The following is a 27,550-nucleotide window of genomic DNA, read 5'->3' as shown; positions in this document are numbered from 1 at the left end:
AATAGCAGCCACCCCCTGCTCCCAGCTGTGGGGGGGGGGGAGTGAGGCGGAGACAGGGACCCCCCCCCCCCCCGCTCCTCTGAGCCCCCGGCGCTCGGGACGGGCCCGGCCCTGGCAGGACCAACCTCCCAGCTGGGGGGCGGCCCCGTGGGGGCGACCCGGCCCTTTCCTCCTTCCCGCCGGCCTCGCCCCGGGGCGACGCCCAGGAGCGGGGGTGCCGAGGAAAGGCCCTTGTCACCCCTCCGGGCTCGGCTCCCCCAGGCTCCTCCGGCAAAGCCCCACGGGCCAAGGGGAGCCGGGAGGCCGCCCGGCACCTGCGCCCCCTGGAGCCACTTGCCCTGCACAGGGCTGCTGGCCTTCCCGCCACACCAGTTGCTTTGCGTCGACAAAAGGGCCAGCGAAGCCCGGGCCTTGGACTCTTGGCAGCAGGCTAGATGCTACCCGGGGGTGCCGATAACCAGCTCGAGCGCCAGCTAATATACCAGGCTGGGGGGCACTGCTGGCACCCTCCTGGGAGAGGCTAACGGAGCAGAATTTCTCAGCTGCGGGGCCCCAGTTCAGCAAAACCAACCCAATGCAACAGGGGGCATTAGAAAAGGGCAACTAAAACAATAAGGGGTTTGGAACGGGTCCCCTATGAGGAGAGATTAAAGAGGCTAGGACTTGTCAGTTTGGAAAAGAGGAGACTAAGGGGGGATAGGATAGAGGTCTATAAAGTCATGAGTGGTGTGGAGAAAGTGAAGAAGGAAAAGTTATTTACTTGTTCCCATAATAGAAGAAGTAGGGGCCACCAAATGAAATGAATGGGTAGCAGGTTTAAAACAAATAAAAGGAAGTTATTCTTCACTCAGCGCCCAGTCAACCTGTGGAACTCCTTGCCTGAGGAGGTTGTGAAGGCTAGGACTATAACAGGGTTTAAAAGAGAACTGGATAAATTCATGGAGGTTAAGTCCATTAATGGCTATTAGCCGGGATGGGTAAAGAAGAGCGTCCCTAGCCTCTGTCTGTCAGAGGGTGGAGATGGATGGCAGGAGAGAGATCACTTGATCCTTACCTGTTAGGTTCGCTCCCTCTGGGGCACCTTGCATTGGCCACTGTCGGCAGACAGTACACTGGGCTGGATGGACCTTTGGTCTGACCCAGTATGGCCGTTCTTACGTGTCTCAGATGGATGGACAGACAAGAGTCTGATTTCAAAGAGTTTTATAGCTGGACAATACAAAAAGTTTTCCTTTAATGCTCAGACGGTTAAAACGGGGCAAGACTGTGCCCCCTGGTCCTGCAGAAAGCTCTGGGAGGTTAAAAACGATTACAAACCACACCAGCAACCACTTTACAAAAGGGAACAAGTCATCAAAACAGCAAAAAATTAACAAACCCAGGAGATTCCCCCAACACACCCGAGAGCAGCAGGGCCCAGCCAGCTCCAAGCCCCTCACACAGCACACAGGCCAGCTGCAGCCCTGTCCAGGGTGCCCAGCGAGGGTTGGGATGACCCATGGCTACTAAATACGAGCAGCTGTTAGCCAGCTAGCAGTCCTGCATCCGGGCAATGTGTGTACGCAGCTGGGTAAAGTGTGCGCCTACCAACACAGCCCCTGTGCCATGCACCAAGCTGCTCCCAGTGCTTCTGTTCTCAGCTCAGACCACTCACCCTGTCCATTCCCCACCCACAGCTCATGACAGGCCCCCGCCACCGGCCTGCCCACCCCCCTCAGCCATTTGGAGCAGGAAGATCCCATCCCATCTACCATGCCAGGCCGATGGGTTCCCCGCTCCCCCCAGGAGTCTCTCTCTCTCTGCTGTAACTGGTTCCAGACAGTTACACCCCTATTCCTGGCTTGCTAATCTCACTCTGTGCCACTGGTGGGAAGCAAGCTGCCCCCTGCACCGGCTAAGGGGTGCGCTCAGCCCTGGGGCTCTGCAGCTCTTGCTGACACCAGAAGCAAGCGCAGGGCCCTGAATCCAGGAGTCTGTTCCAGAATCCCCGCTTTGAGTTAAAAGTGTGGGAGCCGAGAGACCTTCACAAACACGACCGAGTGCAGCCGCTGCCTGCCTGAGCCCCCACAGGACCGGCCATGACAGCGACCGACCAGGCAGCCGTGGGAACCCAATGGGCTGGTGATCGGAGCAGCACGGGAGGTTGGGAGCCAGGGAGACAAGCCCTGCGGCAGGCTACATCCCTGGTACAGAGGGAAGGGAGGTACCTCTGTGCTGGGCTGCTGGCCACCCCAGGAAAACACCTTCACACCCACTGCTGCCTATTGCCTGCGCCCTGTGTGTGGGAAGGGGGGCAGGAGGGACTCCCGGACAGACTAAGCTAACAGTGCCATGCCGTTCAGAAGCTGCTTCCACGGGCCTGGGTCCCGCTGTGCCAGAGGATGCGGCCAGCATGTGCATTTCCGACCTGTGCGCCCCCCACGCTCCGGGCACAGCGGGACCTGCTGCGCCTCCCGGCCCCATAGCCTGCCGCGTGTGACATAACTCACGGTAGAAAGGGGCACGCGCAGCTTCTGCTCAGCTGCGTAACCGCCCACTGGCTTTCCTGGGCGCCCAGGAGGCAACAGGCACCGTCCAACCAATGATGAAATGGAGCAGCCCAAAGTGCGAGGACATTAACGATGGCTGTGCAGCCTCTTGGGCCACGTCTCCCAGCTGCTCTCAGCAGCCCCTTGGCTGGAAGGTGACTCGTAACCAAAGCTGGGTCTCACCTAATCTGGGTCCAGGGCTGGAGCTTTACAGAAACCCGCAGAGCTGTTCCTCCCAGGGGGGCAGGGTGCCGAGAGCACTGGGGCCGGGGGTCTCATCGCAGATGCTATTCAAGAGTGATCAGTGACCAGGAGAAGCCACCTCGCGCCTGAAGCAGGCCAGGAGCAGGCCTGGCTCAGCCCAGCCAGGCAGAGCAGGCTGGGGCTGCGCTCCAAGGGGCCTGCGTTGTAGATACTCGGGACGTGCGTGAAATCCCGGCGAGGCGTGAGCACGCGTGCAGGGCACCGGACGCGGCCTGGGGAAAGGGAGCAAAAGCCGCCTTCCCAGCTGCTCAGAGGCACGCTGGCAGCCACACCCTGTGCCACAGACCCACCGCCCTCCCCTCCGGCAACAGCACAGGGCCGAGTGTTGCTTGGGAAGCGGCAGCTCAGGGGTGGGACACCCCCAGTGCAAAGGGCTCAGTGTGCTGGTTCTGCTACAAGCCCCTGCCAGGAGATCGAGCCCTGGCTGTTCCCAGCCCTGGCTGCCGGGGGCAGGGGATCTGTAACGCTGCTCTGGGCTGAGCTCCCAGCTCTAGTGGTCACACCACAGCTCCCCCACCACCAGGACACAACCCCCGCCAGCTCCGCCCCGCTTCTACCCCACAGAGACTGCTGCAAGCATCAGCATTTGCAGGACACCCCCTGCCCCAGGGCTCTCTGTGGGATAGTTGTTTACTCTGCCCCCAGACAGAAATTCTGGCACCATTGGCTGCTCAGCTTGGCCAGTAACAGAGACCTCAGAGCCCCATTCTGGACTTCACACTCTGGGCTGGCAGGTGTGGGGGTAAAGGGGTGGGGGGGGCCAGGAACTGGTCTTGCCTCTCCTTCTGATGGATGCTCCGAGTATTTTAAAGGGGCATGAGCTGCACCAAGTCCAGCCACACAGATGAGCAAGAACAGAGAGGAAACGTTACCAAAGCCAGACGCCAGCACTCGACATCGTCTCTTGCACGCAGGGAGAGAGGTGGCTACAAAAGAAGGGTGGGGGGGAGTGGCCCGAAAACCAAGCAGGGATCTGTACAAGGTGAGGGTAGCATGGCCCCTCCCTAGCTGGGCCCAGCGCCCGCTCAGCCGTCATTGGCCGCCACCAGCTGCCCCATACCCTCCCGGATGTACACTGACTGGATCTCCTTGGTCTTCAGGCAGTAGTCACAGGCCCAGACGGCCGAGGCCTCGGTGGTGAGCAGCCCGTAGGCATTCTCCGTCATGCCTGTGCACTCCCGGTGGAACCACTTCTGGCAGGAGGCCTCACACAGGATGGCGTCCTGGTCATCGTTCACCTCGCTGCGGCAGGCCCCGCAAGGGTACACCAGGCCCGGCGGTGGCTGGTGCCCAGAGTTGCCAGACGCCTTGCTGGAGGGAGGGAGGCTGTTAGCTTCGGGGGTGCTGCTGCTCCGGCTGACGCTGCTGGGGGCGAAGCTCGGCTGGGCCCCGTTCACCGCGGCTGGCGAGCCTGAGTGCAGGTCCTGGCTGAAGGTGCTGGGAGGGGGGTTGAGGTTCTTCCCCCCGTCATCCCCTCCAGCCGGGAAGCCAGGGTCAGCCCCAGGGAAGGGGCTGGTGTTTGGGGGCAGGTTCTGGCTGGGCCGCTGCATGGGAGACTGTCCAAAGAGATTGGCAGGCTGACTGAATCTCTGGGCCATGGGGGGGCCAGCAGGGGGATTCAGGGCAGGCCCTGGTGCCATGTCTCCCCGGGGAGGCTGCCCCATGGTGGGGGAGATCATGGGCCCAAAGCCCCCGACTGGCCCCTGCATGAGCTGCCCTGCGGGGGGGCTGAAGCTCTGTCCGAGAGGCTGGTTGAAGGGCTGGCTGGGGAAGCTCATGCCACCAGGCTGCACGTAGTTGGGGTTCTGGGGGGGCATGCTGAAGGCTGGGCCCATCTGGCTCGGGGCAAACGGCAGGGGCTGCCTCCGCATGGCCTGGGGGCCCCCTCCGTAGCCTGGTGGCACCTGGGATGTCATGCCCCCCTGCATGCGGAAGTTCCCAAAGGGCACAGGGTTGCCGAGGAACGGAGCCGACGAGGCCCCCACTTTAGGCGTTCCAAAGTCATCTTCAAAGGGGTTGGAGGCCACCAAGTGGTCAACCATTGGAGTTGGGGGCGGGGCGAACTCCGAGAGATGGGAATAGGCAGGGCCCTGTGGGGAAAAGGCACAGGAGTTAGTGAGGGGCTCACCCATGCAACAATCAGACATGTGGGGCCTGGCCTGCCAGAAGCACAAGGCCCTCAGCTCCTGCTGGTGCCAGGAAGGGCCTGGGAGGAGAGAGAGCGAGCACTGGCAGGGCCAAGCCCACTAGTTCCTCTGCATAGCCTGGCAACCGACGGCATTCAGAGCAGCAGGAAGCTGCCCCTCCTGGAGCCTCACGCTACTGGGAGAGGGGAAGATAAGCCCTGGCTGGTGCAGGGACCCTGGGCTCCTAGCGCCATCCGTGTCAAAGGCATCTGAGGCGCTGGGATAGCCCCCAGCCCATGGGCACAGCCAGCACCGGCTGCTTTTAAGGATGGGCACCGCTGCCGTACAGCCCCCACGGGCTGTGCGTTGCTCCATGGGGGCGTGCACGTCCGTCCATCGGCCCTGATGCAGGGCCAGCTCCCTTGCTCTCATAGTATAAGCTGCAGGACGCTCCAAGCAGCCCCAGGGTTTGGCTCCAACCTGCTGTGGGCGGGGCTGTCTGTGCCGCCAGAACCTTTTGGGGTTCTTTCCCCCAGGTGCCATGCATGCACTTGTGTCGTGGTGCTGGGCTGACCGCCTGGCCCCCACCCTTCTATCACGGGGTTTGAATGCACAGGGTCCCAGCTGTGCCCCCTACCTGAGTGTTGGATTTGCGCCGTTTCTTTTCAGGGCTCTTCATTTGCAGACCTGAGAGAGGAAACGCCAGTGAGTGCAGTCAACCCTGGCATGCCCTGAAGACATCCTGTCCCCCATCTCCCCCCGACCTACGTACGGAGGGAAAATAAGGACCAGCATCTCCCCCAACCCTATGCTCCCTGTCTCAAGCTGGCCCTGCACAAAGAACAGACACCCCCAAACTCTCTTCTCCCCTGAAGCCTTCCTGTTCTCACACCCGACCTGCTCCCCCAGGGCAGGGGCTGGGCAGGCTCCAAGGCACGGGCAGTGTTTCCAGACCACTAATGATGGGACAGAAGAACTTTATGGCCTGAGAGGGTCATGGATAACTCATCTAGGGAGAACAGGAGCAGCTCATGGCCCCAGGACTGAGCCGCACCATGGCCCTGCATGCACATCCCTGGTTCTCAGCCGCGTGCAGAGTGGCTGGCGTCCCGGTCCAGCTCCCCCAAGAGCTCCGGTCCCAGGTGAACGCGTTCCCTTCCCCCACAAAGGGCCAGGCTCCAGATGGGTTCAGCGCAACTGTTGCCCGTGCAAGCTCAGCCTGTGTGCAGGAAGGGCCGGAGGGGACGGCTGCTGCACCCCGCCAGGACTGAGCTCGGCCTCTGCACGCCGGCCCCTCCTGCGCTGCAAAAACGCCTGCCAACCACACCGTGTTCCACAGGCCTGCTGGGCCCTGCCCCGCTGGGGGAGGCCAGGCACACCTCAGCCCTGGGTCCGCCCCAATTCACCCCCTGCCTGCTAGCACAGACAGGGGACGGCCAGACCCCCTTGGAAGCGCCATGGGGCAGGGACCCATGGCCCAGGCTCTCCGTGCAGAGCGCCAGACATAGGAGCCAGTAACGATGGGGCCCCCGTGGCCCTGCCCAGGGGAGAAGGGTGCCATGCAGACCCCCCCACCCCTCGCTACAGCCCAGCATTTACCAGTCCCGCAACAGCCCTGCCAGTGTCAGCGCCCCACATCCCTCAAAGCCCCCCTGGGCTGCCAGCCCCCGCCAATCCGCCTTGCCACAGTTCCCTCATCCCCTTCGAGTGCCCCCAGCCCCCCCAAACCCCCAACCACCCCCCGTCCCACGGCCCCCCCGGTTACACCCCCACGGGCCCCCCCGGTTACACCCCGAGCCCCCCCCCAACCCCCAACCACCCCCCGCCCCACGGCCCCAGCCCCCCCGGTTACACCCCCACGGCCCCCCCGCCCCACGGCCCCAGCCCCCCCCGAACCCCCAAGCACCCCTCGCCCCCCCGCCCCACCCCCCCCCGAACCCCCAAGCACCCCTCGCCCCCCCGCCCCACCCCCCCCGGTTACACCCCCACGGCCCCCCCGCCCCACGGGCCCCCAGCTCCCCGGTTACACCCCCACGGGCCCCCCAGCCCCCCCCGAACCCCCAAGCACCCCTCGCCCCACGGGCCCCCAGCCCCCCCGGTTACACCCCCACGGCCCCCCCGCCCCACGGGCCCCCAGCCCCCCCGGTTACAACCCCACGGCCCCCCCAGCCCCCCCCGAACCCCCAAGCACCCCTCGCCCCACGGGCCCCCAGCCCCCCCGGTTACACCCCCACGGCCCCCCCGCCCCGCTCTCACCCCCCTTCCCCTGCTTCCTGCCGGGCCCGCCGGGGGGGCCACTGCCCGGCGGGTTGGGGGGCCCCGGGGGGGGCGGCGGGGCCGGGACTCCTCCCTCCAGCTTCTCGGGGTGCGGAGCCGCCATGGGGGGCCCGGGGCTCAGAGCCGGGGGGGCCCGGGCAGCGCCATGGCTCCGGCCCGCACTCAGGGCGGCCGCGCCGGAACCGGAAACTAGCCGGGCCCTACCACCGCGGGAGGGGGGGAATAAACCATTCCCCACAGGGGCGGGCCCCACCACTCCGTGTGCGGTAGGCGGGACAAACCATTCCAACGGGGAGGGAGGGGGCGCTGGAACAGACCATTGCGGCAGAACCGGGGGGGGCGCTGGAATTGCGGCAGACTATTCCACACACCGGGGAGGGGGGGCACTGGAACAGACCATTGCAGCTCGGGGAGCCAGGCTGGTGCCAGGCACCTGAGCCCCCCACCCTGAGAGCTGAGCCCCTCGCTGGGGCCCTTGCCCATGGGGCACCCCCAAGCTGGGCCCTGCCCGGGGGCTAGAGGGAGGCCAAGCCCCAGTGAGTCAGAGCCTGAGCTCCCCCCTTTGCCCCCCATTGCTTCCCCCAGGAGCCAGGGCCGGGCTCGGCCAGGTGCTCCCAGCCCAGCTCTCTGGGGCTGTCCAGTGCCTCCAGTCCGGCCTGGTGCGAGCGGCCGTCGCAGGTGGTGGCTGAGCCCTGGCCCCGCTCTGAACAGCCGTGGCTGGGGGGCAGCTGGACGCAGGGCTGGGGCGACGCTCTGCTGCCCGCCCGCTGCTGGGATGTTACCTCATTTGCAGCCGCCAATCGCAGCAGGAGGCACCTGGCCGGGGGGAGATCTCAGGCAAGGGAGGCCGAGCAGGGGCAGTTACTGGCCCTTGTAAAGCTCAGGGTCTAAGACCGTAGGAGAGGGGCTCCTGGGGCCCAAAGGGCAAAGCATGGTCCCGCTGGCTCAGAGACTCCTCAGCCAAGCACACGCCCTGTGTACCCTGGATAAAGAGCAACTGCTGGACACGGCCACAGCATGCCCATTCCTGCACGTACTCCTCCCGCCATGTCAGACGAGGAGCCACTCACAGCCATGCATTAAAGAAATACTAACTTTAATAATAACCATCCGATTCCTTTGGTATAATCAAGACCTGGTAACAAATCAAACCCATATAAAGGAGAGAGAAGGGAGAGGGGAGAAAGCAAAACCCTCCCCGTATCTGAGCCCAGGCTGACTCCTCCAGGGGGGAGCAGGAGGCGTGAGGGCGAGGGTGACACTTTGGCTTCTGAGTATAACAATGTGCATGCAACACTGGGATCCCCACGGTCCATGCAGACCCAGGGGTGTGCAGGCTCCATGCCCTTCAGGGAGAGGGCTCACCTGCTACAGCAGCAGAGCCAGGGAAGCCCAGAAGGCTGCTCCTGGCGGACGCTGCTTAGCGCTGGCTGGGGAAACAGCAGAGCTCAGGCCAGCGGTTTTGTCCATTCCCCTGGGACCTCAGCACCCAACTTGTCCCCTGATGTGGGGAGTTCTGATTCCCCCCTTGCGGCTGCCATCTTGCTGGGTGCTACGTGCTTCCTTTGGCTGCGTGGTTGGCCTAGGCCAAGCTGGGGTACAGGGAACTGGCTGTGTCACACCCTGCCCAAGGGGCAGCAGGGCATAGTGTACAGCACTGCCCCCCCAAAGGGCGGGGGGGCCAAGGGGCTCTTGCCTTCCTGTGAAGAACCCCATTTACCCCACCTAATTTCCATCCATGCCCCTCCCTGGACACAGGCTGGGAGTTGCCGTCCAGGACAGGAGTGGGACAGTGAGCAGCCTGCTGCAGAAGAAGCCACCTGAGCCCTGCTTCCAGCCAGCAGGACACTGGGATGGGAAGAGGCCTGGCTGTGGCCTCTGGGAGCCAGTGGAGCCTTGCATGAGGACAGGGGCTGTGCTCCCAGCACTCCCCCAGCAGCCAGGTGAGCTGACTGCTCGCCCCAGCCTGCCCCAGGGCCAACTGTTTTGCATAAGTATCTGGGACCTGCGGAGGGTCAAGGCACAGAGTTAATACGTAAAGTGATCGGGTACATTCGGTGTGCGGCCGGCCCAGCCTTGTGCTTCGCGGAGCAGAGCGCCAGGTTCACCCAGGGAGGGCAGGGGGCCCTCCACTCCCGCCTCTGGGGAAGATCTCCCTTGTTCTTGCCCTGTGCAGCAGGAACCCTGGCACTGCTCTGTGGTGCGGGGTAGGGGTGGCTCTCCCAAAGGGGTCACACAGGTGGTGCCACCCACGGGTACTGGCCCCTAGGGATTGCAGGGGAATGGCAGATGAAAATCCAGCCCTTCCCTGCTGGGGGTGAGCTGCCTCTCAGGGGAGGGCGGGGACCAGGAGCGCTTGGCAACCTCCAGATAGGCAGGCCTCTGAGCCAATAGGATTGAACCGTGACCTTCCTCCCAGAGGCTCAGCAGGCACTTAGAGGTCGGGGCAGGCTCCCTCCCACCCACCCTGCCTGAGGGGGGGATGAACACGGGAGGAGGGGGAGCGCACGTGGTTGTGATCGGCCTTCGGAGCAGTGCCCGCAGCCGCCCACAGGGCTGGAGTTTGGTGCTAGCGGAGGCGTGGCTGGTGCAGCTCCCTGGATGCAGAAACAGGCCCCCTCCCTCTGCCCCAATACCCAGCCCTGGCTCCCCCGGCTGCCTCCAGCTCTGCTCTGTCTCTGGGGGGCTGGTGTGAGCCCAGGGAGTCTGAGCTCCTGGCGGTGAGACGGGGAGCCCCAGGGCCTCCTGGGGAAGCAGTGGCTGAAACAGTCCAATAGCCCTGCTGGCAGAGAGGGGATGAGAAGGCCAGGGTGGGCAGGGCCCGGGGGGCTCCGCCGAGGCCCCCGCGTGCCTCACAGTCTCCTCTCCACGGGCTGCTGCAGGCACAGCTCGCTGCCCGCCGAGATGATGGGCAGGTGATTGTCCATGTGGTAGCTGATCAGGTGACTGACGCTCTCAAAGCGATGATCCTTCGTCCGCACCTGCAGGGGCCAGAAACCGGGCTCAGGGGATGGCCAATAAGTGGGTGGAGCCAGGAGGCACGTGCGCCCTCTTGTGACCAAATGAGACATGGCAGCACAAACCCCGCAGAGACGAGCCAGTGTCCCGTCCCGTCCACACATGCCCCCTTGCAGGACCCAGCTGAGGCATCTCCAGGAGGGCGGGGTGGCCGTACCCACCTCCGGGGCGGGGATGGCTAAGGGCCCATGGGGCTGAGCTGGAACCAAGGCCGGAGCGGGGCAGGGCTCCTGTCAATTGTTCTCACATACAAGAACCCAGGAGCCCATGGGGGGCAGGAATATGGGGTGCTGGCCCTGTGCCCAGCTGGCACCCCAGGAGACCTGCAGGGTAACACCGGGCAGTGGCTTGGCTTTGCTCTGGGCTCCCAGCTCTGATTAGCTCTTCCCCTGAGCACCAAGCCTGTAGGACTGGGGAAGGGAGCCCCGCACCATGGCCCCAGGGCCGACTCACCACTCCCTCGGGGTCGACCAGCAGCAGGTGCTTGGGCTGCCCGCCCTGCAGCCCAGTCAGCACGTACTGGCCCGGTGTGGTGGTGCTCTCCCGCACCAGGAAGTCCCCGTTCACCTTCAGCAGCTTCTCTGCCTCCTTGCGGCTCATCTTCCCGTGGTACCAGGGCTCCCGCCGCAGCTGTTCCTCCATAGAGGCCAGGAGCTGGGCCGGCGGCAGCCCCACCGGCACCGCGGGCGGGACGCGCAGGGCGTCCTCAAAGGGCTCTGCAGGGGAGAGAAGCAGGGGTTGGATGGACACGGAGCCCACACCTATGCTGTGCCCTGAGGCTCTAGCCGGTTGGACAGAGGCAAGCTAGGCCCCTCAGCCCAGCAGCCATGCAGAGCTGGCGCAGGGGGCCAGCAGGACGGGCCAACCCTCACTCACTCATGTCGAAGAGGTCTCGCTGGGCACTGCCGTTGGCCGTGCCCGGGATGCTGGTGGCAGAGGCCTGGCGCGACCTGTCCAGGTTCTGCACGTTGACATAGGATGGGTCGTCAAACAGATCAGTGCGAATGGCTGGGCCGGTGCCGGGGGGGTATTTATCCCTTCCTGCAGGGAGGGGAGCTGCAGTTAGCAGGGCTTGCCAGCCCGAGAGCCAGACCTTCCCCCCCACCTCAGCTACAGGGTACAGCAACACCCCCCCGCTGGGCCTTGGGTTACCCCAGGACAGTAGCAGAGACCCCAGCTAGGGGGCAGGAGGGGACCAGCCCCGCACTCTGCTGGGAGACCTTGATTTGCTCCATGTGATCCTGGCAAACCCAAAGATGATGCAGAATCGGACCCAGGGACATGAAAGCCCTGGGGCATTCAAGCTCCCTGCCCTGGCACACACAGGGCACTGGGCCTGGCACCACGGGTGATGTTCAGAGATTAGCCTGTCCCACTGCGGAGGGCAGCGTGGAGGCAATGCTGGAGCCAGCCCTGCCGCGTGGGGCAGGAAGGCGCTGAGCCGTGCCAGGCCATGAGGCCCCCAAGCAGGTGGGTGAGGGAACCTGTGGCACTGCTGCCCGTGGTCCGGTACCTTGGGCAGGAGGGTGCTGCTTCCGGGGCTCGTGCTCTGCGCTGGACATCTGGCCCACAGGCTGCAGGAGGAAGAGACAAGGCTCAGACTGCTCCCTTCTCCTCCCCATGCCCGCAGTGCCCAGCTCCAGTGGCCTCCAGCCTGACCATCTGCCACCCATCCTGCACCGACTGGCAACAGGCAGCCCCTTCGGGGGCAGACTGGCCTGCAGATGCCCCCTGTGCACGGACGTACCTTGCTAGGTTTCACCCCGGGGTCTGAGCAGGAAAGAGGGACTCATCGGCCAGGTGGCCCTAGGCCCCCAACTCAGCGCTGAGTTGCTTCCCCTCTTTCTGGCCACACCATGGGGACGGCAGCTCCCCCCCACCCCAAGCTGGCCCCAAGGGACCCACCCGGCGCGGCCCTGGGAAGGGGTGCAGGGGGACGAGCCGGTGGAAGCGATTCCCTCGCCCCCCGCGAGCGATGCTTACCAGCGTTGCCCCCAGGTGACTGGGCGTCTGTGTCGCGCTGGCACCGTCACGCAGCCGCATGTCCACCAGGCCCCCGAGGGGTGGCTCTTTGCCGGGGAAGTCATTGTAGTACTGGTGGTCCGATGGCTCTTCCTCCTCCTCGTCCCAGGCCGAGCCGTCGAACCCGGCCATCCTAGGGGTTGGGCAGCACGGGGTGAGCGGCAACGTGCCCCAGCTCTGCCACGCGCCCTCCCTTCCCCCCGCCAGCTCAGTGCCTGGCGCCCCACCAAGGGCGCTGGTGTTCCTTGTCTCAGGCCCAGCAGCCCCTGGACTGGACCCAGGCAGCCAGAGCATCCTGCCCAGAGCCCCGCCGTCCGGCCAGGGAGCTCCAGGGGATCCTCACACCCTGCAGCACCCCTCTGAGGGTCCCCCCGTACCTGTCATGGGGCGTTACGAGCTTTGGGGGGTTTTTCAAGTACTGCTTGAAGCGCAGCTCGAAGGCCTGCCCAATGGTGCTGATGACGTCCTGCGCCAGGCCCTCAGGGCACTCCAGGATATGGCAGGCTGGAGAGGGAACAAGAGCAGGACTCAGAGGGAGGGACCCTGCACCCACACCCACCCACCCACCCCGGGCACTGCCAGGCTCCCATTACACCCACCCCTGGCCCACCCTGGCAGCAGGGCCCCAGCAAAGCAACAACTGCTGCTGCAGGCCCAGAGCCAGCCAGGACGTCTCTGAGCGCGCAGCCTGGGGGGGCCGCTAGCCCAGCTCTCGTGGCCCCGGCTGGCTGGGGGGCAGCACTGGGCCGAGGCAGGCGTCCCGCAGCGGTGGGGTTAATGGCTGTGCCAGCCGGCCAGGAGGTGGCAGGAGTCACTCACCTCTCTGATTGACGGGGTCTTTGGCAACATAGGCGACGTACTCGGCAGTTTCCTGTGGGTGAGACGCAGCGGGTGAGGTGGGAGTGGCACCCAGAGCTGGGGGCACCACCCCACCCGTCGCCCACAGCCTAGTGCTCCACAAAGCGATGGCAGTCCCAGGCGTGAGGCCAGGGTGAAGGGCCGGGGGACATACCAGGGCACCAGCCCGGCCCTGCTGGAGCGGCTCACCCCTGCTGGGGCAGTAACGGGGGTGCTGGCCAAATGCAGGGGCTTGGGTCAGAACGGCACCGCGAGCGGGCCAGCAGTGGGGGAGAGCTCCCCCGCCCCTCCGAAGGAGCCCTGGGCGGAGGTGGGATGGAGCCCAGCCATCAGCGGAACCTGGACACAGAGCAAAGGCCCCCAGCGGCTCACTCACCGGGTCCCCCCCCGAGGCGAAGGAGATGGACTGCATGTGATGGTTGGCGATGATCTGTGGGGAAGGGAGAGCCGTTGGTTAGACACAGCCCCCGGCTGCCCTGCCCAGCCAGGGACACCTGTGTGGGGGAGACACCCCCAGGGACGTGGGGTCTCCGCCTGGCCTTCGGGCCCCCCCACCGCCCCTGGAGCTGGCAGCCATGGACCTGCCCTGCATGGTGCCCCGTATTGTGGCACCATGGTCCTGGGTCGAACCAGTGACACTCCATGGGGGCCCAGCACACAGGGTCTGAGAGGCAGGCCTAGCCTGTGTCCCCCAGGCAGACAGGGAGTGGAGCTGCAGAGATGGGGGCTGGGTAGTCAGGGGTGGGAGCCCCACTCCGGTTGCTCCCCAGCCAGAGCAGACAGGAAGTGGGATCTGTGGTCTCATCGACCCCCCTCCTCGCCCAGCGAGTCTCACCTGTTTGCAGTCGGACGCCATGAGGTTGAGGCTGCTGGTGGAGATGGTGAGGGTGATGGGCATGCCGGCAAACTTGAGGTTGCTCTTGCCCAGGATGGAGTTCAGCGAGCGGCCGCAGGGCTGCGGAAGCAAAGGACCGTCCGCTAGGGGGATGGGGCCGAGGGGAGAACACCCCTCACTGCCCAGTCGGGCCCCCGAGCGCCCGGGGCTCAGCCACACCAATGCTCCAACACTTTGCATCTACCCCCCCAGCCACCCCAGGCCTGGCAAGGAGCGACCCGGGAGCCCCTCCACAGCAGAGCACGCCGTGGCCCTGGGCCAGGTGGGAGCAGAGCTCTGCTCCAGAGCAGCCCAGCCCCTGTGCAGGCCCCACTGCCCCTCACCTTCCAGGAAAGGCAGCAGCCCGGCCCCTCCGGCTCAGCCCTCAATCTCCCGCCACCCGCCCCACGCTCATTAACCAGCAGCAGCAGCAGGGTCCCCCCGCCCTGACTGAGGAGGGGAGGGCTGCGCTGGATCAGCCGGCCTCGCTTCTCCATTAGCGCCAGACAGGGCCGCTATCGATCAGCCCCCACAGCGGGGGGCCTAGCCCAGCCCAGCCACACCTGCCAACCCACTGCAAGGGGCAGCCGCAGGGGCAGCCAGGAGAGGGCTGGAGGCTCCTGCTCCAATAGGAGAGGGGGGGGAGCAGGGGTGTGCACGGGCTCCCTCCAGAGACCCACGGGGAGGGGGTGTGCAAGTGCCTCCCGACTGCAAACACAAGGGCTTCCCAGCTCCCAGTGCTCCCCCCACCCCACCGAAAGCCTCCTGCCAGACACCAGTACTGCCTGGCTCCTAGAACCCGGGGTCAAATTCCCAGCTCTGACCCAGCTGAGCCGGGGCTGGGGTGAGAACACGAGCGTGTGGGAAGCGAAGGAGTCAGAGTCCTGCCCCTCTGCCCTGTGGTCCTGCCATGTCCGCTCCTCGCCCCCACCCCTGGCCCCAGGGAGTCAGTGCCAGGGCTGTCCAGACTCTGGGCCCCCCTCCAACCGCCAGAGCACGCTGCCTTTACCCGGCCTGGCCTTACCTTCCTCCTCCGGACGGCTCCTTTGGCACTGGGCACTGCCTCACACACCAGGCTGATCGCCTCCCTGCGGGACCACAGAGCAAAGTCAGGGCAGCCCCAGGGAGCGGCCAGGCCCCAGCCACTTCCCCCGATGAGCCCCCCACAGTATCCCTTCCCCCAGGGCCCGGTGACACACAGACCCCTGAGTGCTGGGAGGGCAGGCACAGATCTTAGCCCACTTGGGGAGAGCGAAGCTACAAGGAGACGGGCCCCTAGCCCAGGGCCTGGAAGCGGCTCTGCAAGGCGGATCGGCCCTGCCCCCCAAAGAGGCTGCAGTCGTTCATACACACGAGCCTTGCGCAAAGGGGCCAAGGGTTGTGGGCTGAGTGCAGAAAGGGGGGAAGGGCTGGGAAGGGCCTGCCATCCTGAGAGTCCCCAAACCATCCTCTCCAGCCGCGGGAGGGACACGGGCGGGCCCCCTTGGCCTGGCAGAGGCTGGAGCGAGTGTCTGGTTTCGCTAAGCCCATCGACAGATGCACCGGTCTCCCTGGCACCACCTATGCAGCTGCGGTTCAGACCCCACCACACTCCTTGGCAGCTGCCACCCAGCAGCACTGGTGGGGGGCACCATGGGACTTGCTCTGGGCCCAGAGTGGCCTGGCTGCCTGATGGGCTCCCGCCCTGCTTCACCAAGTTCAGCTCACCTGCAGGGCACTGGGTCAGAACCCCCCCTCCAGGCCCATGGGCATCAGTGCAGGGGGTACGTGCGGGTGCACCTCCCGGCGTGAGGCCTCTCTGCCCACAGCCAGCTATTGTGCCTACGGGGCTCACAGGAGGCAGGGCAGCCTGGGGCTCACCTGGTGACCTGCGTCCTGGTGTTGAAATCCAGCGCCCGCATGGACTGGAGAACTTCCACGCAGCCCATGTACTGCGTGTGCGAGAGAGAAAGAGAGAGAGAGAGAGAGAGAGAGCGCATCAGACAGCAGGATGGGGTCAGCCCAATAACCCCCACGCCCACTGGGATGGCACAGCCCGGCCTCTCCCGCCAGCCCCAGGGCTGCAATGCTGGCAGGCTGCTCCCCTGCACTGGCTCAGCACTCAGGGTGCAGGGCCATTCCACAGGGCCTCCCCCAGCCCCACAGCTCCAGACACCCCAGTTCCCACGCACCATAGGATGAGCTGCAGGGGTGGAACAGGTGAGGGGCTGTGTCTGGGCACTGGCTGGCCTCACCGAAGGCCGTGCTCGGCTCCCCACGACCCCCCATGGGCTCGCATGGGGAGGTGGGGAGCAGAAATATTACAGCGTGAAAGAACCCTCCCTGTGCTTCTCTAGGGGAGGGTCTGGGTTGGTGCCTGGCTCTGGGGCACCATCCCTGAGATGCCAATGCCCTCCAGGTGCCCCTTGGGGGATTTCCCCACACAGACCCCAGCACTGGCCCCAGGCCAGCTCAGCCACTGCACAACACGCCCAGCCCCCGGCCCCAGGCCAGCTCAGCCACTGCACAACACGCCCAGCCCCCGGCCCCAGCCAGCTCAGCCACTGCACAACACGCCCAGCCCCCGGCCCCAGCCAGCTCAGCCACTGCACAACACGCCCAGCCCCCGGCCCCAGGGCAGCTCAGCCACTGCACAACACGCCCAGCCCCCGGCCCCCGGCCAGCTCAGCCACTGCACAACACGCCCAGCCCCCGGCCCCAGGGCAGCTCAGCCACTGCACAACACGCCCAGCCCCCGGCCCCAGGGCAGCTCAGCCACTGCACAACACGCCCAGCCCCTGCCCCAGGGCAGCTCAGCCACTGCACAACACGCCCAGCCCCCGCCCCAGGGCAGCTCAGCCACTGCACAACACGCCCAGCCCCCGCCCCAGGGCAGCTCAGCCACTGCACAACACGCCCAGCCCCCGGCCCCAGGGCAGCTCAGCCACTGCACAACACGCCCAGCCCCCGGCCCCAGGGCAGCTCAGCCACTGCACAACACGCCCAGCCCCAGGGCAGCTCAGCCACTGCACAACACGCCCAGCCCCCGGCCCCAGGGCAGCTCAGCCACTGCACAACACGCCCAGCCCCTGCCCCAGGGCAGCTCAGCCACTGCACAACACGCCCAGCCCCTGCCCCAGGGCAGCTCAGCCACTGCACAACACGCCCAGCCCCTGCCCCAGGGCAGCTCAGCCACTGCACAACACGCCCAGCCCCCGCCCCAGGGCAGCTCAGCCACTGCACAACACGCCCAGCCCCCGGCCAGCTCAGCCACTGCACAACACGCCCAGCCCCCGGCCCCAGGGCAGCTCAGCCACTGCACAACACGCCCAGCCCCCGCCCCAGGGCAGCTCAGCCACTGCACAACACGCCCAGCCCCCGGCCCCAGGGCAGCTCAGCCACTGCACAACACGCCCAGCCCCCGGCCAGCTCAGCCACTGCACAACACGCCCAGCCCCCGGCCCCAGGGCAGCTCAGCCACTGCACAACACGCCCAGCCCCAGGGCAGCTCAGCCACTGCACAACACGCCCAGCCCCCGGCCCCAGGGCAGCTCAGCCACTGCACAACACGCCCAGCCCCTGCCCCAGGGCAGCTCAGCCACTGCACAACACGCCCAGCCCCTGCCCCAGGGCAGCTCAGCCACTGCACAACACGCCCAGCCCCTGCCCCAGGGCAGCTCAGCCACTGCACAACACGCCCAGCCCCCGCCCCAGGGCAGCTCAGCCACTGCACAACACGCCCAGCCCCCGCCCCAGGGCAGCTCAGCCACTGCACAACACGCCCAGCCCCCGGCCAGCTCAGCCACTGCACAACACGCCCAGCCCCCGGCCCCAGGGCAGCTCAGCCACTGCACAACACGCCCGGCCCCAGGGCAGCTCAGCCACTGCACAACACGCCCAGCCCCCGGCCAGCTCAGCCACTGCACAACACGCCCAGCCCCCGGCCCCAGGGCAGCTCAGCCACTGCACAACACGCCCAGCCCCCGGCCCCAGGGCAGCTCAGCCACTGCACAACACGCCCAGCCCCCGGCCCCAGGGCAGCTCAGCCACTGCACAACACGCCCAGCCCCCGCCCCAGGGCAGCTCAGCCACTGCACAACACGCCCAGCCCCCGGCCCCAGGGCAGCTCAGCCACTGCACAACACGCCCAGCCCCCGGCCCCAGGGCAGCTCAGCCACTGCACAACACGCCCAGCCCCCGCCCCAGGGCAGCTCAGCCACTGCACAACACGCCCAGCCCCCGCCCCAGGGCAGCTCAGCCACTGCACAACACGCCCAGCCCCCGGCCCCAGGGCAGCTCAGCCACTGCACAACACGCCCAGCCCCCGGCCCCAGGGCAGCTCAGCCACTGCACAACACGCCCAGCCCCCGGCCCCAGGGCAGCTCAGCCACTGCACAACACGCCCAGCCCCCGCCCCAGGGCAGCTCAGCCACTGCACAACACGCCCAGCCCCCGGCCCCAGGGCAGCTCAGCCACTGCACAACACGCCCAGCCCCCGGCCCCAGGGCAGCTCAGCCACTGCACAACACGCCCAGCCCCCGGCCCCAGGGCAGCTCAGCCACTGCACAACACGCCCAGCCCCCGCCCCAGGGCAGCTCAGCCACTGCACAACACGCCCAGCCCCCGCCCCAGGGCAGCTCAGCCACTGCACAACACGCCCAGCCCCTGCCCCAGGGCAGCTCAGCCACTGCACAACACGCCCAGCCCCGGCCCCAGGGCAGCTCAGCCACTGCACAACACGCCTAGCCCCCGGCCCCAGGGCAGCTCAGCCACTGCACCCGCTCAGGCCCCGGCCCCAGGGCAGCTCAGCCACTGCACCTGCTCAGGTCCCAGCATCGCAGGGAGTAGGAGGAACCCACCATTCCCTGCAGGGGTCAGTAACCCACCCTCTCTGCTCCCACGACCCAGCCCCCCTGGACCCTCAGGAGGAGCCCTGTGTGAGGATGTGACGCAGCAGGGAGGGGGGAGTGTTGACCTGGGAATGTGCCCTGGGGACGGGAGACCTGAGAGCCTGTCACCTGAGCCAGGAGGGGGAGGGGGAGGTGACACCTCTGCCCAGGAATGTGGATGGAGGCTGCAGCAGGGAACCTGCTCGGTGGGTTTAGTTTCAGTTTGGGGCTGGGTGGAGGAACGCAGGGAACCCCAGGGCTGGGGTCTAAGCTCCCTGCTCCCCCAGAAGGACTTGACTGAGGGGTCCTGGGTGTACCCACAAGCTCTGTTTTGGACTGTGTTCCTGTTGTCCAATAAACCTTCTGTTTTGCTGGCTGGCTGAGAGTCACAGTGAATCCCAGGAAGAGGGGTGCAGGGCCTGGACTCCCCCACACTCCATGACACCCTGCACACCCGGCTAGATGATTAAAAGGGCACAATTCAAAAGCCCCATTCCCAGGATGGTTTTGGGAGCCCGCTAGTGCCCCCTTGGCTTGTCAGAGCCCTGAACCCTGCCTCTCTTGGCTGATGCCAGCTGGGTAAGCACTGGCCCTGGGGGCGTTTGCTCCCTGCCCCCAGCTGGGCTAGGCACTCATGCCAGACACAGTAACTCTCACTTCTGCTTACCAAGAACAGAGCTTCTCTATTTAGTGCCCCCCAGGTGTGGCCTTGATGCTGTGGGGGGAGTCTCCGAAGAGCTAAATTCAGCCTTCCCTATCTCTTCCTATGCTGCGGGGATGGGGGCGTAGGGCTCTGAAGGGAGGCCCCCAGCAAGGGACTCTGAGCAGGGCCCCCTGCAAGCTCCTGCAGGCTAGAAACGGGGCTGTTTAATCCTGGCTCAGGTCACAAGCGAAATGAGTTGTCTGGTCTCCGCCTGGTGCTCCATGTGCACGTCCTGCCCCAAATGCGTTGCACCCACTCAAGACACACCCAGGCTGTGAGCTGTGTCAGCAGAGCTGGGGGGAGAGCAGTGAGCTGCCCGGCAGGAGGGGGCTGCCCGGCAGAGCTGGGTGTGGGAAGCTGAGTCCCCTTCCCTGGTCCTGCGCCTTGCCCCAGCCTCACCCCGTCAAGCCCCAGCCCCCGAGGTGGCTCTCAGCAGCAGGGACCAGAGCGGGCAGCCAAGCTGAAAAGCATGAGGCAAAGAGGAAAAGGCCAGCCCAGCTGGTATGCAGGGGGAAGTGCCTGGCGCTGCCCCACCACGCACGGGGCTCTGCAGGCTGAGCTAACGTTGCAGGCAGGCTCCAGCTACACCACCTGGGGGGAGACAGCCAGGAGCGCCCCAGCACCAAGGCTGAGGGCGTCTCTTGGAGCGGAGAGCTGGGATACTGTGCTCTAAGCAATGCACTGGAGTGGCCAGTGAGTCTGGCTCGGTGCTGCCCTCTGCCGCATGGGACCAGAGCCGCGGTGCCAGTGTGGGAGGCTGGCCAGCACATCCTGGGGTCTGTCCCCAGGGCCCCGTGCAGGGTTTAAGCGGCGCCCACGGACTGGTTCCAGGTGTCGTGTCAATACACCTCCTCCTCAGTTACTGGGAGTGGACCACATCCACCCTGACTGAACCAGCCCGGTCAGCACTGGTTCCCCACTTGTGAGGTAGCTCCCTTCTCTTCGTGTGCCAGTATGGTTATGCCTGGATCTGTAATGTTCCCTCTATGCATCTGAAGAAGTGGGGTTTTGACCCACGGAAGCTGATGCCCAAATAAATCTGTGAGTGGCTTTAAGGTGCCACCAGACTCCTGGTTGTGTAGGTATGGCTGGGCATGCCCAGTTACACCCATGCCCAGGCACATGGGGCCAAGGGCGGTCCAGCGGATGGCGCAGCCCAGAGGCTTTGATCCCAGCATGGCCAGGCAGCAAAACACGCTGGAAGCTGCAGTCTCCACCAGCAGCTCCGAAGAAGCCCGTCGGATGGAGGGCAGGGGTCCCTGCGTGGAGCGACGGGGGTGCCGGGCACCGCGGGAGGGACCCCCGCTGGGAGCGGGCTCTGGCAAGCTGTGCTGGGTCACAGGGAGGAGGAAGGCTCCTGGCCCAGCGCCTGAGGGCCAATCAAGAGGCCGGCGCCAATGCAAGTGAGGGAGTGTGGCAACGCTTCCCCATGGAGCGGCTGCCTCGGCTTCCTGTGCCTCCTACAGCGCCCGTCTGAGTGGGCATCTGCCTGGCGGACTCGGGAGGCACCCTGATCCCAGCTGCCCCCACCCCGCCTGCCAAACCACTCCACTCGCAGGGGGTGCAGCAGCCACCAGCCCAGGGCCTTAGAGCCATTAGTGTGCCCCCGGAGTGGGGGGGCGGGGCCAGCCAGCCTGGCTGAGGTGCACGAAAGGAGAAGAAAACCCACTGGGCACACAAAGGAAGCAGCTATGTCCAAAGCAGCTCCCCTCCCAGCCCGCAGAGGAGGGGCCCCTGGCAGGCCGGGGTTTGGAGACCTCGGGTGAAGCGCTGTGGCAATGGACATGCAAGTTCCTTCCTCCCGGAGCAGCGGCACTGCAGAGCCATTCAGGGCCGGGGACTCGCGGGCCGCCCCCTCCATGCAGGCAATGAAAGCGCCCTGGGCAGAGGGTTCAGAGACACTGCCCTGCCTGGCCCTCCCGTTGTCTCCCCCGAGCCCCATCCTGCCCCCAACAGGGAGCCGCCCGGCATGGGCCCCGCCCAGATCCAATCCTGGCCTTCCGGGAACTGCATTTCCCCTGGAGGGCAGTGCCCAAAGGAGAAAGTGCCACCTGGGCCAGATTGGCAGGGCGAGCTCCCCACACACTGCCCTGCCCAGGGGCCTCTCTGCTGGGGCAGCCAGGGGCGTGGAGCAACGTCCCCTGCTGGGGGGCTGGGACAGCTGCTTAGGCAGTTGGGCCCCTACAGCCCAGTGCAGGTGTGGTCACCGCCCCTCCCTGTCCGCCCCCTGCTCCCTCCCCACCACGCCGGGGCGCCCGCTGCACTCACCCTGACGAGGTAGGAGACGCCGGGGCCCATGACCTTGTCGTCGGGGTGCAGCCAGCCGCGGGTGGGCTTATTGACGAAGCTGCCGTGGCGGGTCCATTCGTCGCCCCCCAGCTGGCCGCCTTCCACCCGCGTCTTCTTCCCGCAGCTCAGCTTGTTCATATCCTGGGGACAGACAGCGACAGGCCCCGCTGAATCGGGGCTGGGGGCGCCCGCCGCAGCCAGCGCTGCACCCGGCTCCCCGAGGCTCCCCGCCTCCTTCATGCTGACAGCCGAGAAGCCCCGCAGGCCGAGCAGGTTGGCGGGGTAGGAGAGCTTCAGGTTGGCCATTTTGGGGAAGAAGGAGCACAGGGTGGTGGGGCTGTCCTCGGACTCCGACGAGAGCTCCCCGATGGGCAGCATGGGGCTGAGGGAGGAGGACGACAGGGAACTGGGCACGAGGGACTCCACTGGGGACCCCAGGGACCCTGCGCCAGCCACTGTCTCCTCCAGGGAGGAGACCGACTCGTTCCGGAGGTGGCTGTATTTACTCTTCTGCAGCAGATCCATGCTGGAGGGGCTCAGGCAGGCCAATCCGGCTCCGGAGCAGGGTGGCTGGCCTGGCCCTTACGGCCTGCCCCTGAAGAGACCAAGAGCCTAGGGCAGCCAGCACCCTGTGTAGCAGGGACTCCAGAAACATGCAGCTAGACCAGCTCCCACGCCAGCCCCCCGCCAGCGCAGCGTGACCACTGGGAGAGCCGGCCCCGAGCCCCCGGCCAAAGGGACGCCGGGCGAGCGTCACTGGGAGCAGGCAGGAGGGAGCAGCAGCGTCTGGTCACAGTCAAAGCTCATCTCCCCGCGACACACAGCCCCCGTGCGCCAGTGCTCCCCAGGCAGCGGCGGACGGATCCCACTTCGTTACAGCCAGTCAATAACAAGCAGCGTGGAAAGGGCAGGACAGGGAGGGACACGCTGGTGCAGCCGGCTGGAGAGCAACCCCTGCCCCCTGCGCGATTCCAGCTCAGCTGCAGAGAGGAAGCAGGCGAGGCCGCTGGCTGCACCCGACGGGGCCCAGTGGGCGAGGCAGCCGGAGCCACAGGCTGAGCCCAGGGCTGCTGCTCCTCCACCTGTCAGGATATCCTCAAGCCGTGCTGCCCAGAGACCACTGTCCAGTCCAGTGCCCCCAGCCCTGCCAGCCTGCCAGCACTCCCTGGCCTGCTGCGCCAGCCCCTGCCTCCAGCCCAGCTCCTGCCGTCTCCAGCTAGCAGGAAATCAAAGGCATGAATATTTAAAGTCCGGAGACAAGGCAGCCACAGAGCGTGTTCCAGCCCAGCCCAGCTGCACTCTGGGCACCAGCCTGGAGCTGACGAGGCCCCCTCCGTGGGCGTGGGGGCCTTGGCCCACGTGCTGGGGCCAGGGATGCTCCCCTCTCAAAGGCAGTGGGCAGCCACGCAGGCTTGGCGGGGGTCCCGTGGGCAAGGCGAGATGCGGCTGCCGCACGTGTCCAGCCAGGGCCTGGGGCCCCAGAGCCACAGAGAGGAGCAGGGAGCTGGGCAGAGACCGAGCAGGGCTGGGTGCTCCGGCTCCGGCCGGGCAGGGCGCAGGAAGCTGGTGCGTTCAGCCGGCCGCAGCCAGAGGTGCAGGCGGAGATTCCCCAGCTGCCGGGAGCTGGGGAGGAGCTGCTGCTTCCTGCATGGAGCTGGCTCTAAGTGACTGCGGCTCCCGGGAGAGGAGAGGGGGCTGCTGCCAATCGGAAGGGCAGTGCTGACTCACAGCCTCTGCCCACAGCCGAGGGGGGGGGGGTTCGCTCGCTGGCTCCCTCCCGAAGGGGTGTGGTCACAGGGAGTATCTAGAGCAGAAAATCAAGGTCACGGGCGTGGGGCGGAGCCAGGGGGGAGCACAGACCGGGGGTGCCCTCTCTCTGCAGGGACACGTGGGCCTGTGTGCCGGGCGGGGGCACCACAGCTCTCCATGCTCACCCCCTTCCCCCATCCGGTCCAACACCCGCTGGGTGCCAGCTCTCCAGCCCGGGCAGGACAGGTAAAGCAGGGCCCCGTGGCACCCGACTCCAAACTCCCCTTTCCATGCTGTGCCAGACGCTCCGCCCCTCCCCGCTGTGGGTGGAGAGAGCCTTCTCCTCTGCAGCGCCTGTCACCCGCAGCAGCCGTCCCTGCCCTTCCCAAACCTGCCAGTCACTCTGAGCACCAAGCTTGCTCCAGCACTGCGGGTGCTGGGGGGCAGCACGCCGGGGCACGTGAGACCCATGTTCTCACGCCCTTTGCGTGTCACTTTCAGCCAGGCCCAAGCCGCGGGGAGCAGCACCCCCCCTGCCCATGCATGCTGCTGCAGCCAGCCCTGGACACGGCAGCACTGGGCTGAGGCCCGAGGCCTCTGGGGCAGGCTCGGGTCGGAGTTTGTACTAACTGAGGAGCGAGAGGGATACAATCAGCAACAGCCCCCAGGGCTACTTGCAAATTGCCAGCTCCCCACTGGGCCACAGAACCGCATCTGCAGAATACAGCTCTCTAGCCCAGCGGGCCCGGGCGAGGGAAGTTTGGGCTGGTGGGCAGTCCTCACTAGTGTTCAGAGTTAACGCCCACCTCAGGCCACACCGCTCAGAGCTATTGTTTCAGGCTCTCTGCAGACTCAGGACAACAGCTCTGCCTCGGTTCCACGCAAATCCCTTTGGCTGCTCTACAGCCAGAAGGGCTGGGAACACAAGGGGTGGACTCCGTAGCAAATGAAAGGCCCTGGCTCCACCACTGGACCCAACGCCATGAGATTTCACTGGCGGGTCCCCTTACGACTGCTCTGGCTCTGAATGGAGGCTGAGGCCAGAGCTGAGCCCTGCAGGGCAGGACGGATATTCCTGGGTGTGGCCAGCCCCAAAGGCTAAGCAGGAATAAACGACACTCCCCCAGCCAGACACATCGCAGGGGAGCACCGGCTCCAAGCCTCGGAGCAGCACCGCCACCTTGCCATGGCCACGCCCCCCATACAGGTGTCAGCGCTTCCCAGCCGCGGTGCGAGCCCTGGCAGGCAGCCACGAGCAGCAAGGGAAATGGAAATCTGGCCAAGGCTGGAAATAGCCTCCCGAGCAGCGCGCGCGGCGTCGCAAAGGGGCTGCTGCTAACTATAGCAGGGAGGCTCAGCCGGCCTCCGGGAGCCACCAGCACCACAGACAAGAGTCCTCGGGCGCAGCGGTGAGACCCCCGTGCACCCCCACCCCCGGGACATCCCCGTGCACTCTGCACCCCCACGAGATCCCCGTGCACTCTGCGCCCCCACCCCACACCCGGGAGATCCCTGTGTGCCCCCATCCCACCCCACCCCCGGGAGATCCCCGTGCACTCTGCGCCCCCACCCCATCCCTGGGAGATCTCCGTGCACTCTGCGCCCCTACCCCACCCCCGGGAGATCCCCGTGCACTCTGCGCCCCCACCCCACCCCCGGGAGATCCCCGTGCACTCTGCGCCCCTACCCCACCCCCGGGAGATCCCCGTGCACTCTGCGCCCCCAACCCACCCCCAGGAGATCCCCGTGCACTCTGCGCCCCCAACCCACCCCACCCCCAGGAGATCCCGCGCACTCTGCGCCCCCACCCCACCCCGGCAGATCCCCGCGCACTCTGCGCCCCCACCCCACCCCCAGGAGATCCCTGTGCACTCTGCACCCCCATGAGATCCCCGTGCACTCTGCGCCCCCACCCCATCCCCGGGAGATCCCTGTGTGCCCCCACCCCATCCCCGGGAGATCCCTGTGCACTCTGCGCCCCCACGAGATCCCCGTGCACTTTGCGCCCCCACCCCACCCCCGGGAGATCCCCATGCACTCTGCGCCCCCATCCCACTCCCAGAAGATCCCCACGCACTCTGCACCCCCACGAGATCCCCGTGCACTCTGTGCCCCCACCCCACCCCGGCAGATCCCTGTGCGCCCACCCCCACCCCCGGGAGATCCCCGCGCACTCTGCGCCCCCACCCCACCCCTGGGAGATCCCTGTGCACTCTGCGCCCCCACGAGATCCCCGTGCACTTTGCGCCCCCACCCCATCCCCGGGAGATCCCCATGCACTCTGCGCCCCCACCCCACCCCCGGGAGATCCCCGCGCACTCTGCGCCCCCATGAGATCCCCGTGCACTTTGCGCCCCCACCCCACCCCCGGCAGATCCCCGCGCGCACACCTGCACACACTCCTCCCAGCACCATTCACCAGCGCTCACCACAGCCTCTCGCACCAGGGAATGACCATTCCAGGGGTCCCTGCACAGTCCGTGCGAGAGCAGAGCTCACTCTGCCTGGGGCCCAGCAGCGCTGCACAGCCACTTGAAAGAAATGCAGGAAGCAGCGACCCACCTACCTGGGATTTCCCTGAGCCGAGCCCTGCGTGTTCCACCCCACAGCCGAGCCAGGCTGCATGCTCTTGGCAGGCAATGGAGGGGCTTGCGCCCCCCGGAGGCCAGGCAGCTGTGCGCTGCCCTCTGCTGGAGGGGCAAACAGCCAGCCAATGGAAATGGGGTCAAAGGTCACCGAGCAGCAAAGCACAGTGCCCTACCTGCCTATCACGCGGGGGTGGGGGGGGGGGCTGGAGCCGTACTCTGCCGGTGGCATCAGGTGCCCGCTGCAGACTAGCCCCAGCAGCAGCAGGAAGGGGGCAGAGCAACCCCCGCCTGAACCTCCCTGCTCTGCGCCTTTTCCACTCCCCCTGGAGCCAAGGGTCTGTTCATTGCCCGCCCCACGTCCCTGGAGCAGCTTCCGACAGACAGCGCAGGGGCCAGGATAAAAGCTGGCTGGAGTCGCACACAGGAAGCAGCTGCCCATGGGAGCAGGGAGTGAGGGGCAAAGGGAGCGGCTCAGGGCTTTGCCTTAACTCCTTCACTCCCAGACCGGGCAGAGCCCCGGAGCACAGGGGTGGGGGAGCAGGCATGGGCAGCGAGGGCTTGGCACGGGGCTCTATGCAACTGATCCAAACGAGACCTGAGCTCCACGAACTCACTCCTGATCTGCAGGTTCCCCCAGTCCCGACCCGCAGCCCCTGCTTGCCCAGCCCTGGGCGCTCCCCTAGCTCTGCTGGTGCCCCTCAATCCCGACCCGCAGCCCCTGCTAGCCCAGCCCTGGGCTCCCCCCTAGCTCTGCTGGTGCCCCTCAATCCCGACCCGCAGCCCCTGCTAGCCCAGCCCTGGGCTCCCCCCTAGCTCTGCTGGTGCCCCTCAATCCCGACTCGCAGCCCATTATCCCAGCCCTGGGCTCCCCCCCAGCTCTGCTGGTGCCCCTTGTGACACAGTGGGGACTGAGTGGGGCGGATTGTCCTAGGAATGTGGCAGGGGAGTTTACTGGGACTTTCTGCATCGGTGATGAGATAGCAGGGGGTGACTTCACTGGCTGGGATGATACCTGAGCCTGTAACCTGAGCCGGGAGGGTGGTTGGGGCCAGGTAACACCTTCTGCCCGGGAAGCTGGACAAAGGCTGGAGGAGGAGCTGGGGGGAGGCTGGGTGAGTCAGCTGGAGGGAGTTTCGGTTGTTGGAGTGGGCTGGGGAAGAGGAGAGAGCCCCAGAGCTGGGGTCTAAGCTCTCTAACCCCCAGAAGGGCCTGACTAAGGGGTCCTGTTTATGTCTGCAAACTCTGGTCTGGACTGTGTTCCCGTCGTCTCTCATAAATCTTCTGTTCTACTGGCTGGCTGAGAGTCATGGGGAATGGCAGGAAGTGGGGGTGCAGGGCCCTGACTTCCCCAATCTCAGTGACAACTGGTGGCAGAGGTGGGATCTA

The 27,550-nt window shown here is 66.2% G+C and overlaps 2 protein-coding genes across 4 annotated transcripts in view; both read right to left on the bottom strand.

Moving 5' to 3' along the window:
• Positions 1-1,997: 1,997 nt before the first annotated feature.
• On the bottom strand, positions 1,998-7,223 carry PYGO2 (pygopus family PHD finger 2). Of its 2 annotated transcripts, none has more exons than XM_074938805.1 (3): positions 7,175-7,223; positions 5,556-5,605; positions 1,998-4,882 (listed from the first exon to the last, which is right to left on the bottom strand). In XM_074938805.1, exons 2-3 carry the CDS (start codon positions 5,595-5,597, stop codon positions 3,818-3,820), a joined length of 1,107 nt encoding a protein of 368 aa, XP_074794906.1. In that variant the 5' UTR covers positions 5,598-5,605; positions 7,175-7,223; the 3' UTR covers positions 1,998-3,817. The 2 variants fall into 2 exon arrangements, with proteins under 2 accessions (XP_074794906.1, XP_074794905.1); XM_074938804.1 differs by lacking the exon at positions 7,175-7,223 and adding an exon at positions 5,973-6,440.
• Positions 7,224-8,293: 1,070 nt separating this feature from the next.
• SHC1 (SHC adaptor protein 1) overlaps positions 8,294-27,550 on the bottom strand; it is a 28,467-nt gene continuing 9,210 nt past the window's right edge. The window contains exons 2-13 of one of the 2 annotated variants that reach the window (XM_074938456.1): positions 21,807-21,968; positions 15,828-15,898; positions 14,992-15,055; positions 13,929-14,048; positions 13,470-13,523; positions 13,055-13,106; positions 12,613-12,739; positions 12,197-12,368; positions 11,727-11,787; positions 11,090-11,254; positions 10,667-10,929; positions 8,294-10,176 (exon numbers count right to left, since the gene is read on the bottom strand). In XM_074938456.1, coding sequence (XP_074794557.1) covers positions 10,048-10,176; positions 10,667-10,929; positions 11,090-11,254; positions 11,727-11,787; positions 12,197-12,368; positions 12,613-12,739; positions 13,055-13,106; positions 13,470-13,523; positions 13,929-14,048; positions 14,992-15,055; positions 15,828-15,898; positions 21,807-21,965 — 1,437 coding nt within the window. In that variant the 5' untranslated portion in view covers positions 21,966-21,968 and the 3' untranslated portion in view covers positions 8,294-10,047. Of the gene's footprint in view, positions 10,177-10,666; positions 10,930-11,089; positions 11,255-11,726; positions 11,788-12,196; positions 12,369-12,612; positions 12,740-13,054; positions 13,107-13,469; positions 13,524-13,928; positions 14,049-14,991; positions 15,056-15,827; positions 15,899-21,806; positions 23,317-27,550 lie in introns of those variants that run through there. The other variant, XM_074938454.1, reaches the window with a different exon arrangement.

Source organism: Natator depressus, chromosome 24 (assembly GCF_965152275.1).
Source record: "Natator depressus isolate rNatDep1 chromosome 24, rNatDep2.hap1, whole genome shotgun sequence".
Taxonomy (NCBI): domain Eukaryota; kingdom Metazoa; phylum Chordata; order Testudines; family Cheloniidae; genus Natator; species Natator depressus.
Note: the sequence above shows the minus strand (reverse complement) of the source record. Positions and strands in the feature narration are given on the sequence as shown.

What these genes read in the sequence shown, in the direction of transcription:
- PYGO2 (XM_074938804.1), bottom strand. An exon ending in GGCGCAAATCCAACACTCAG is followed by an intron (nt 4,883 to 5,555) that starts GTAGGGGGCACA and finishes TTTTCCCCACAG; the next exon opens with GGCCCTGCCTATTCCCATCT.